The sequence below is a fragment of the Castor canadensis genome, chromosome 2 (genome assembly GCF_047511655.1).
Source record: "Castor canadensis chromosome 2, mCasCan1.hap1v2, whole genome shotgun sequence".
In the NCBI taxonomy this organism is placed as follows: Eukaryota; Metazoa; Chordata; class Mammalia; order Rodentia; family Castoridae; genus Castor; species Castor canadensis.
Window position 1 is genome coordinate 27,348,945 of NC_133387.1, and position 12,937 is coordinate 27,361,881.

The 12,937-nt window shown below is 33.1% G+C and overlaps 1 protein-coding gene across 3 annotated transcripts in view; it reads left to right on the forward strand.

Moving 5' to 3' along the window:
• Window positions 1–12,713, forward strand: part of Grm8 (glutamate metabotropic receptor 8) — a 767,244-nt gene extending 754,531 nt beyond the window's left edge. For all 3 annotated transcript variants that reach the window (XM_074063968.1, XM_074063975.1, XM_074063963.1), the window contains exon 11: window positions 1,296–12,713. In XM_074063968.1, coding sequence (XP_073920069.1) covers window positions 1,296–1,345 — 50 coding nt within the window. In that variant the 3' untranslated portion in view covers window positions 1,346–12,713. The remainder of the gene's footprint in view (window positions 1–1,295) is intronic.
• The last annotated feature ends 224 nt before the right edge of the window (window positions 12,714–12,937 follow it).

Here is a 12,937-nt window from a genome sequence, read left to right on the forward strand (position 1 = left end):
AGATAAATTAAAAACTGAATGTAAACAAAAATAAACATCATTGTTTCAATTCATACCAAACAAGTCCAGCAGATATCTTACTGTTAGGCAACAGTGACTAGAGAGTAAGACTCCACATTGTTCTCCCAGACTAAAATGTCATTTTGTGGTTCTCCCCACAAAATGTAGTCTGTCTCGACCCTCACAAACACTCAATGCTGTAGGCTTTTGACCAGTGATGAAATTAAGACTCAGGGGCATTGTTCAGTGAACTTTTTCATCCGTTTTGTAGGGAATATAATGTACATTAAAATCAAGCCTAAGTCTACTTCCTTTTCCCCATCCCACAATTATAACTTTTAGAAATATGAGCAATATGGACAAAAGAAGCAGTATCTTACCTATTTTGGCATGTAGCTCATAACACTTAATGAAATAACGAGTAAAAAAAAGCACTTCCTAGAACTTTGTGTGTTAATTTTTGTGACTGTGGAAGTTGTATGAGCTTGCTTTCTGTAAGAACTTACCTGATTAGCCATCAATGTTAAATACCACATTGGAATGAGTTTGATTGTCAATTATTTAAGAGGAGGAACATTATATTTCTAGTCTTTTTCAATGTTCAATAACTAAAATTATTTTACCCTGAATTGGATTTATGTACTGAAATATAGATATGTTTAGGTTTTTAAAATATAATTAATCATTCACTTGCTCCTTTGAATATTTATTTTCTAAGCATCTCTATTTGTATCCTTTGAATAAAAGCAAAACAAACATAAATATGTACTGACAATGTATGTATTTACTTCACGCACTCTGTGTACTTGGTATTTTACCATCTTCATCTCTAGAATTTAAAATTATTGTTTATTTTTAAATGAGTACATATTTATTGTCAAAGAACAAAAATAAATTGAGGATTTTGGCTCAAGTTGATAAATTTTATTTTATTTTGTGAGACATAGAAGATATCTTACTTTCATTTTACATGTATGTAATTCTTTGTTAGTCAAAATATACACTTACATAGAATTTTGTCTAAATTTGTTAAATGATTACCATTTTTGCATTTTTAGTTTTGTGCTAAATACCCATATACTGTAAATTAGAATAGTGTTTTTTTACAGATTAAAGTTGCTATTGAATTTTAATTTCTACAATCATTGAATTCCTACTACAGAGTTTTTAAAAAATGAGCAACATGTTGTAAAAACTGAGTATCACAAAATAATCATCACAGGATTTGAATTTTAACATTGTGTTAACCAAATAGTTTATTATTACAATAAATTTTTCTCACTTTGTTTTAACAGCTTCTTCTACCAAGACAACATATATCAGCTACAGCAATCATTCAATATGAACAGGGAAGTGATGCAATCTGAAGAAATGTGATTTGTGATCTTAAACAAGGAGCACGACAATGCAAATACTCACTCCTGGGGATTTCCATAGACTACAGTCCATCAAATCAATAGTCAGTCTTGTAAGGAACTAAATTAGCCATGAGCCAAAAGTACCAATAATGGGGAGTGAAGTAACACATTTTATACATTTCAACCAATGAGTGTCAAGCTAAAGTATTGCTTACTCATGAGCAGTTAAAAAACAAATCTCAAAAGGAAAACTAATGTTAGCTTGTGAAAAAAAATGCTGTTGAAATAAACCATGTCTGATGTTATTCTTGTAAGTATTTTTCTGTGATTGTGAGAACTCCCGTTCCTGTCCCTCACTGTTCAACTTGTGTAAGAAAATGAGTCTGTTTCTTGTAATGGCTGACCGGATTGAAGCCCTGGGTTGTGCTAAAAATAAATGCAATGATTGACGCATGCAATTTTTATACAAATAATTTATTTCTAATAATAAAGGAATGTTTTGCAAATGAGAGTTGTTTCGTTCCGGTTTTAAAGCTAGGGAAAATTCTTCTTTCCAGTTGACATTTCTGCCATTTTTGAGTTCCTTCCTGGTGTTTCAAAGGAAATATCATTTCCTCCAGGAAAGTGCTTTTGTAAATTTGTGTATGAGGAAGATTGTCTTTTATTCCTATATGAAAAGGCATTATTTGTGTAAGAATTTGAGCATATTTCCCAGTTTTTGTGATAGCTTTCCATAGTAACTGTTTCTTTTATGTAGAATCAAGTAGTAGCTTGAGGTAAATTGCTTCAAGTTATTAAATCTTACTTTGGAGAATGTAATATGAAAATCACCATGTTAAAATACATGAAGATGTCACTGAAATTCTCCATTACATTTCTAACTCAAAACTTTTGCATAATGAAATATCCCCTGTTGTGTGGTGTTAACCTTTTCTCACCTGGGCCTAGTAGTCACTGAAATCAGTAAAGTAATGGGCCTTACCCAGTGCATTCTTCAAAGCACAGAATTAGCATATTTATTCCCTTAGCATCACTAAAGAAACCACAGTTCAGATAACATGTCAATGCTTTCTTATTTTCCAAATGAAACATTCTTTGGTTCATAGAACAGTATCATTAAAGAGAGAGAAAACAGGAACCCTGTCTCATGCTAATAAACCATGCCAGGATGGATAAAAGTGGCCTGTTAACTGCTTTCAAATCTGTTACTATTTTTGTCATGGGCTCTCTATTGCATACAATCCCAGACATCCATCAAATCAATGGGTCTCTATAATCATTTTGTTAGTAAATGTTCTGTCTGCTGAGTTAGCTTGGATGGCTCATTGTACTCCATATAGATATAAAGAGCTATCTGTGCTATGTAGCTTCAACCCATATTAACAGTCAACTTTATTTAATAGAAAAGGTTGAAGTATTATAGCACAGGCTCCTTTCACATACAGTAACATTTCCTAGATACCTAGGAAGACAGATTGCAACCGATAGGAGGAATTATGTATTTATTGGCCTTTTGTTGAGTTTCTCTGAAAAGCATTTGGTTTTTGTAGATAATATCTAAATTATTTTAAAGTTTTCAGATAATACAAATTACTGATAATACAATCCTGTAATCAGGATCATAAACCCACTTCTAGGTGTGCCTTTCTAGATAAGACTGAGACTAAGCAGAATAAACCCATAACTGCTTCTTTAGTTTATGTTATTGTACCATGTAGTTTAGTACAAATAACCATACCAAGAAGTAATTTTAATTTTCAAATTGCTAATTTTCTTTATACTGAAGACTGTTGGTGATTTATAAGATTTTGTTACTTGATTATAACTAAATATCCATATGTTTAGTTGAAAAAAAATGCCTGAATTTCCTAAGATTTCAGAGAGCAAAACTCAAGTATATGTGCATGTTTTCAGGTATTAACTAACTCTAATCAGGGTAATTCGATATGTCAGGGTGATTTGAGAGCAAAGCTGGCTCTCAGGCTAACTGGGTTATTATTACTTTTAAAGTTTTAAGATTTTAGGAAGAAAAATAAACTATCAAGCATTTCGTGGCATTTCAGACTATCAACCATGGCATTTTAAAATTGTTTTTCCAATTGCAAGCTTACTAGTGGGTTATTTTTCCTAAGTATTTTTATAAATAATTGATACTTGATTGGTGTTATACAAAATCTGACTTAACTAACCATAATAGAGATGTATAATAGTTCTCTTGGATTTACATATGCCAGTCATCCTTTATAACTTATCTCAGTGGGAAACTTTCTGCTGGTGAAACTATCAACCTCCCCAGGCAGTGAGAGGAAAAACTTCCTCAACCTTATACAGTAAGAGCTGGGGAATTCTGCCCTCCACTGTGGTTATTTTCTCAGGGATTTTGCTGAGGGCTCAGAGGTAGTTAAAAAGTCTAGGACAATGGTGGCATCCAATGAGAAGGACTTAACATGTGCCTGGTAATAGTTCTTAAGGCCTGTGCTTTAAAATGACTGCCTGTGTCCTATAGATAAGAAAATGCAAAGTTGCACAAAAATATAGTATTATATTTTTTGGAATTGACCTTGTGTTTTATTCTGGACAAGAAATGTCACATCTAATCTCAGCATGCCAGAGGGAATGCTAAAAATGTAGCCTCCACTAATATTCAGCGAATGTCACTTATAGACAATGAAATATATTAGTGTGACCTTGGACCAAATCTGACCTCAGTTTTAAAAAATAGCTTATAATGGTTAGTAATTAAAGATGTTTAAATCAATAATAGTTGGTCTGTCACAAACTATTTCTATTTTAAGAAATTTAAACTTAAGGATGACCATTTAATTTTAGAGTTTATTAAAAAATGTTTTCAGAGAACATAATTTCAAATTAATAAGATTTTTTTCATTTAAGTTGCCACAAAATAGGAAATCAAACTGGAAACAGGGGTTTTTGTCATTTATAATTTCTTCCTCTTCAACATAATATTTTATATCTCTTACCAATACTTCTTGACAATCTAGAAGTAATAGTAACAATTTTATAAACTGTGTTACCCAATATTGATGTTTCATTCAGTCAGCAAGTGGAAGACATGGTATTTAAAAATTCTTTTATGTAATCTTACCAATTTCTTCTCATTTCATTTATTTAATTTTATTTAATATCAGTGTATTCATCCATCTTCTAGAATGAAATACCCGAAAGGAACAATGAGTTTTCATGAAGGGATGATTGAGAAATAATACCAAATTATAGTCTACCCTAATGATAAATAATGATCATTAGAAATGTTTCTTTTTGCTTTTTTTTATGATTCTCATTTAATGAATATAAGAGAAATGAAGAAAAAATTGAGCACGGTTAGAAGAGATTTCCTTGAAAAGAAACTATTATATCTATGAATGTTCATAAATTTACTGACTGACACTTGTATCATATTACTGAGATAATAAGAAAAAGCAGCATATAATTTACTTTTTTAAAAAATATATTTTCTATGACAGTATATTTTTCCTGTTAAATTTTTTACAGCATAATTGTTAATGGTATTGTAACTTCTGAGCACCATTTTTTTCATTTCATTTAGTCCTCCACAGGGCATACAGAATATTTTTTCCAATGGTAAACTCATCTATTATCAGTATAAAGTTTCATATCACATTTTGACTTGCATATCTGTTTTCAAAGTGATAAGGATAGAGAAAAATAAATTTTAGCTGTGAAATATTTTTCTATTTGCCTACTATTAAGTATTTTAGGTAGAGCTAATTCTGACAAGAAAAACTTCATCCAAAATCATCAACTGCCAACCATGGATTGGGGCATATAAAAACCAAGAATTAACTAGGTATTGACTCAGATGTGAGTTATAGGTAGTGCGACTATATAAATAGGAAAGACAAATAATTAGTGTAATGTTTTGAGTTATGAAGGAAACACATGTGATTATTTACACATGAGTTAAATTCCATTAGGTAAATTCACTAAAACATAGGACGGTTTTTGAGAGTCAATGAAAACTATTGAAGTATAACATGGAGAAAGTTGAACACAACTCTCTACAAGGTTAAAATAAACAAGTCAAGGATTCTATCCACCTCATTACCTAATAGGAGAACCAATGCAATGTCAAAATGAATCCAAAGAACAGTTGAGAAGTGAGTAATGCATATGTATGTGTATATATATATATATATATGTATGTATATGTATAAATCTATATCTATTTCTCTCTCTCTCTCTCTCTCTCTCTCTCTCTATATATATATATATGTATAACTATTGGGATACATCAGGGATAGTTAGTTAAAAAACTGGCTTAGTGTCTTACAATATGGTAAAACATAGCCATTGAAGTTATCTATTTCTTTAGACAGACATTATTAGAATTTCTAATGGATAAAGCTCTACTAATTAACTGCTATGTTACAAAGTAGCTCTGTTGATGGAAATTCTTTCAGTCCTATTCTGAAAGATCACCAATGGATATATTTTGCTTATTTCTCAGTTTTGGTTAATTTGCCTAATAGGAGTGTTGTATTGTTTTGCTTCCCCTAATTATTACTATTACATTGAAAATATCAGAATAACAATGATCACAAACATCTGATATTCTATGAAGATCATCCTAGTTAGGAATGAAGGGCTCTGGGATGTGACTCTTTTAATTATTCATTTCTATTTTAACTCTATCTCCATTTCAGAGGCAGGGTTGTATGAAATGACATGGGGAATAAACATGAATAAATGTATATTTAATTGCCTTCAGGTAACAGATTCCTATATGGCAGTCCATAAATAATCTATGAAAATATAACTTCCTCCTTCTTCCTTCCTTCCTGGATATTGTCATTTCTAATTGGTATTTTCTTTCCCCTTTGTAGAAGATTACTCTAATGGGGGATATCAGCTTTGTTAGAATGACCCTGAAGATAACAATGGATAATTTACTCTATGTCCCAAAGTCTCTTCTATTTGCCAATGGCTATTAACCCTACCCTTCCCAGAACAACCTTTTCTAAGATCTTGCCATTGGTATCTTGCAGGCAGGAGAAGTGAGAATGAAGAAAGCAGTCTTAGTAAATGGGGAGAGGGGAAACAGGTATAAGAGGAACTCTGTTTTTCCACAATCATCCTAGAATTTAATAACCCCCATCCACCTCTCACTTCTGCCTGGCACCTTGGCTTTGCAGAGCAGTGTAATGGTGAGTGTAGGGCAATGGGATCCCTTCTCATATGAAACCCTCTTTCTGGATGGAGTACTAGCAGCTCTGGAGCTCAATGGTCCCTTTGAATATCTTCATTAATCTAAGGAGTATGGTTTATTAACTTTTCCTTCCTCCATCCCTCCTTCTTTCTTTCTACCTTCCTTCTCTCCTTCCCTCCCTCCCTTTCCTTTCTTCCTCCCTTCCTCCCTCCCTCCCTCCCTTTCCTTCCTTCCTTTGTCCCTTTTTTCCTTTCCTTTCTTCCTCCCTTTCTCCCTTTCCTTCCTTCCTTCCTTCCTTTTTTCATTCTTGTAATGGCTTCCAACTTACTTACACCTCTTGCCAATGTCACCTAAGTGACATTTTACCCAATGTACCCTCAGTGTACCATCACCATACATTGTAGATACTTAGAGATCCAGTTTTCCTTCTTTCTTTCTTCTGAGTCACTAGCACTTCCTTCAATAACTCAACTACAAATTATTTTTCTGAGTCAAACATTCCTTCTTCCTCACTCTCAGCTATCACAAGGAGGCAAATCAAAGGCCCCTAGGAAAGCTGGTACAGCTGAATTTTAAGTAATATACTATATAATTAAAATAGTTTAGCTATTCATTTTATGAAGAAACTATTGACTACCTGCTATGTTGCAGACATTGTATAGGATCTCAGAATTAAACAATGGACAAAAAGATCTCTGCCATCATGGTGTTTATATTCTGTAAAAGAGAACAAATATGATGCATATGTAAATATAGTGTGTGTTACATAGTGATAAATGTTCAGAAAAATGAGGAATCAGAGAAAATATATAAGAAATATGTTCAGAAGCATGATTGTGAAGTAAAGGCAGGGTTGGGATTACCAGGTTAGGATGACCAGGGAAGATGGCATTTCAGTAAAGATCTGATAAACATGAAGGGCTGGTATATGCAGTGTCTTAGGGAAGGGAATGTCAGGCAAGAGGAACAGAAAGGAGACATGCCCTGATGCAGAAGCTTGTCTAGACTAGGGGAAGTTGAACACAGCTGGAAGATGATTATAAAATTTTGTAGGGCCTCATAGGTCATTGAGTGACATTTAATTTTTACACTTAGGAATGGAAAACTATTACAGGTTTTGAGCAAAGGAATAGCATGATTACTCTTACTTTTACCTAAGTCTTTTCTGACTTCTATAATGAAATGAGGTTACCCCTAAGGAGGTAATGGCAGAAGCACAGATGTCTACTAGAAGACTATGATCATCTAGATTAGAAATATTCATCACTTGGACTGAGGGGATCAGTGTCTGTGGGGTTAGGCTGTGTGAATTTTCATAGAAGATCTTACTGATGTGCAATGGATTAGATATGCATTGAGAAGGAAGGATGAGTAACTGAAAGGATTACATTGCTGCTTATGGAGACAGGGTAAACTTAAGTAGAAGGATTTCAGGGAAACAGGATTCATACCAAAGTATGAATGTCTACTAAATCTTTATGCATAGTCTCCTTCATTTGCATTTTTAAAGACTCATGAATTATTGATTTGAATAATTCCAGAAATCCTGGGACAATCTGGGGACAAGAAATAACGTGAGGACAAACATTTGCTCCGTCCAAGATATTTTTAGCAGAATCATGCCTCTATGTTACTAAATCATTCTCTCTTCTCAACTCCCTCACCCAGGCTAAATTCTGAGATGATTTTTCCTTTCTCTTCCTAGCTTCTACCTACAACCCTTATCTATCTCCTGAGACCTATCTCAGTTCTTATGAACTGAGATATGTTATGTTAAATGTTTGTTTGATTGTTGTTGTAGTTTTTGCTGATATTTCTGTATTAATATTTTCTCTGAAGTGCCGGTGAGTCTTTTGGATCAATATTGACACCTAAATTTCCATTTCATTAACTTCTAAGTTAATTAAGCTCTTCAGAATTTACCGAGGGAAAATTACCCTTTACCCTCAGTCCTTTATTCTAGTTAAGATTCTCTCTTTGTCATCTCCAAAACAGATGGTTGTTTTTCAAGAATCATATCTGCTTGAAGCAGAATAAACAAGTGAAGGGACATTGCCTGAAGTTCCATACAGCTAGAGGCTGAAGCAGTACATGGCTTCAGCTACCGTGCGGTCTTCTTGTGTCTAAGTTCCTTACTTTTCAAGGGCTTGCTGCTTTTTCATCCATTACTTCACCCATTTAATCATTCACTTTTTCATTCTTATAACAAGAGCTGTGTGAAAATTATATATGAATTTTTCTCTTTGAATAAGGGTACAAAGAGCTTATTAATTATGAAGGAAGATAAGGTACTTAATGATAGTATTTATATTAATGATATTAACAATCGTTGTAATAGTTAAGATTATTAGGCATTTAGTGTATGTAAGACAACTTGCTAAGTATTGTGTTATGGTATGTCTTGCAATAACCTTGGCTATTATTATTATTATTATTATTACTGTTATTATGCCTGTTTACAGGTGATGATATGGAGGCAAAGCTTGATTAGCTAATTTGCTTGGAGTTCAGAGAGCATAGAGGCATAGAACTGCAGTGTCAGCCAGAATGTTCCACCTGAGAGTAAAGACAAAGCAATAGGGTCTAGAAAAGGTACATTCATATTTTTCTAAGAAAATTAGACACAAGTCTGTGAAGGAAATTCCTGGCATTATTTGTTTTCTGATATCAGTGTGTCGTGCATGACAACCTAATTCAAGGGGAGCTATCCAACTTTCTTAGTTCTGGGAAGTATATTTAGGTCATGGAATATTTTGTCAACAGATACAACTTATTTTCAATTTTTTAGTACCAAATTTGTTTTTGATTGAGACTTTTCATTTTTATTCAGTTTTTCCCATTATGCAGTTTTTGCAATTATCCATACATACCACAAGACTAGATCCTCATAGTTCATGAGTAGTTACATCAAATTTTAAATGTTTTGTTGTATTAAATTCATTATATCACACTTAAATATTTAAATTGCAATGAAAGAAATTCAGAACCATGACAAGACTACTTGAGGGATTTACTTACAACCTAGTGTGAAGTTCACAAAAGTGAACAAGTTATACAATTTGTTATACTTAAGGTAACCTTATTCAGAAGTTCAGACAACTTGTTTGTAAATGTGCTCTTATTGCACCCCTAGGATGGAAAGCTATGATTGTTTCTTTTATGCACAAGTGGTTTCTTAGATAACTTGTGCATAAATTCCCTCATAAAATATAGCACATTTTATTGTAATATCTTCTACACAAAAAGTTCAGAGCCTATGGTTATTAAAGCTTAGTGTCAAATCATCTGCCAGTAATAGGGCCAAGAATATAACCCCACAATCCACAAGGCTGAGCTAACACCCCTCTCCTAGACCATGCTGACCCCAGCCATTAATATTCAGTCTTGAACATTGTTACTGCTTAGTGACTATTTACTGGACACACAACCTTACTGTTATTCTTAGTAGGAGCTGTCACAATGGAAATTATTGGCAGATCAAAATTTACAAAAAGAAAGATTGAAAAAAAAGAAGAACCAACAATGGTCTTGCTGCCTTTCCCTGACAGGTCCAGATCTTCTGGGTCAGATGGGAGAAGGAAGGTGTTTGGATACTCAGCTGACACTCACCTTTTTTTTTTTGCTGCTATACCCAAAAAGTTTTTAAGAAGTGTTAAAGTTGTGGAAGTTTGGGTCCTATCCGGTTACCTTATCTTCCTTCCCTAATATACATACACACAAACATACACTCACACACACACACAAACACACACAACATGGGTGATGATTTTTTAAGGAACAAAAACTGGACTCAATTTTTAATCTATGTAAAATGAAAATTTCAAATATGAAACTTTATGTACTCATTCACACATTGAAGGTGGGATTTTTAGAACCTGCATCTTCTATCAGCAGAGATCTGAGATCTTAAATAGTTTTTTTAATGTGGCCTAGGTATTTTATGCTGGACAGGTGCAATAGTCCATAATGATTTTATGGCCTAGGTCAGTGAATCAGAGCACAGAAGACTTTATGCTTTAGGACTTATCCACTATGAAATGCTTAGTAGTAGTGTATTGTAACCAAAGTCTCACTTTCAGAAAGTACCAATTTATACAGTAGTGACTTTTAACCAACAGCGACAGCTGTCTCCCATTGAGGTATTTATTTGTACTTGCAACCAATAAGAGAAGAATTTGGCGGCTTTCACACTTAATTTCTAACTGTATGGACTGTATAGTTTGAAATACAATTACCATATTTATGGTCTCATTCTGCCTACAGAATATAAAATAGCACATTTAATATGAATAATAAAGAGAAAATGTCATGTTCATGCATTCCTTATTGCTGTCAGCTTTCAAAATTTGCAATTTTGTTAAAATATATTTTAACTTAATTTTCACCATTAATACATAATAATGATTCTTTCTTTAAATCATTGCATATTGTGAGGTTAGCATTAAAATCTAGGATGAAATGACTCATGCTGAATTAAGCTGAATAAATACTTAAAAGTGCTTTGAAAATGCAGTAATGACAATGTTCAACCACACTAGGGAACTGAAATATTAATGGAGGTATTTTACTTAAAGGTTGAGCACAGGTCACTTGCATATGTATATTCTAATTTTTAAAATTTTCATAATTGGATAAAATCCATTTATGATTGCAAATATTATAGATAACTTTAATAGAAAACTTAGCAGCAAATATTCAAGGTATTTTCTAAAGTTTTCCAGTTTTTAAGGCTTAATATTAATGCTATAAGTTTAGCTTTTTTTGTTTACCTACTAAGCTGACTGGCGTCATATTTTGAAACATAAAAATGCAAAAAGGTTTTCAGCATACATCAAAGTGGTGATGATTATCTAAACCGAAATATGAGAGAACTATATAAATGTGTGCTGATAAATCATTTGACAAATAGGTAAAAAAGCAAACAGGAAGCTCAAATTCTCTTGTTTCTACTGCACAAATGTATCATCATTTTACCTGGCTCATCATTACACAGAAAACAAGACCACGTAAAACAATCTGTAAATCTGTAATTAGTTCAGAATAAAAAGTGTTAAAAATCAATCTGTAAATCTGCTTTCCTCTCTTCTTTGACTAGTACCCTCTGCCACAGCAGTTCCCACCAAGGATAAAATAGGATACAAACATTTCAGAAGCCACATAAAATGGAAATGCATTAGAGGTGGTTTTAATCCAGGGTTTCTCTAAGAGAAGTGGAGACATTGCCTGCATCAGGAGCAATAGGGATATGGTTTTAGGATGTGGATTGAGAAGTCCTTCTAAATTAGACCTACTGAATTAGAATTTCATGGTGCAGGGCATGGCAGCTGCATTTTAAAATGAGTATCTGTGTGAGTCTGGTGCTCTGTAACTTTGAGAACCACTGGGTAAAAGTTGAAGGAACTGCCTCCTGTCAGTTTGGTTCATGATATTGTGTGTCCATGATACCTAGTCGTGTGATTATCAAATTTTACCGTTTTCTAGCTCTGCTTTACCAGTACCTTGTACAGCATTATAATTGTTTAATCTGTGAAGATTTAGTGATTAAAATTATAGCAAACAGCTTTAAGTGGCCAAGACCATTTATAGTTTCTATGCAGTATGATGACTTTATCTTGGCTTTTCCCTTAAAGCAAATGAAAAGGTTTTTTTTTTTTTTTTTTCAAATCACTCAGTAGGAATTTACCTCATTCTATTTAATAAATCCTAGGATCAATATTACTGTTTCTCAGTCTGGTAAACTAGAAAATCTTCCTCTGATGTTACTCTCTTCATTCAGCCCCAGCCCATCAGTAGTGATGCATTTAAATGTGAACATGAATAATAGTGATGATCCGCCTATGGATATTTTGGTCATGTAGCTCAAACAAGGAGCAAAAATAAATATACACAGTTTATTATATGATGGGTGCTTCAGAAGTAAATATAGCATGCAAAAATCTGTTAAATTCTAACTATGGGCAAAATAATCATACTATATAGTGAGCAAACTTTATGGAAATTATAATTTCTTTGAGAATTCTAAAAATGTTGACCCGGGTGCATACATAAGTTTATTGTAATCTCTTGGTCCTTATTATTTCCTCTTGTTACAAAGCTTATTTTTTTTCTTTCTTTTTTATAGTCTGTGGAATGTATTTTTCACAAATAAAAATGTACTTATATCCTTATGATGTGTTTTTTTTTTTCAGCATGGAGTGAACTGAGACAACAGAAGCTCTTTATTGAGAAGTCAGACCTCAATAAACACTTTTTCATTTAGGGCACTTGATGGAATAATTCACTCTTTGGAGACAGTAGAACTCATTCAGCTTTAAAATACATATGGTGTTCAGACAGGAGAGGAAGATTTTGTCACATTCTATAGTAATCTAACCAAATCTTTGTTTTCTAT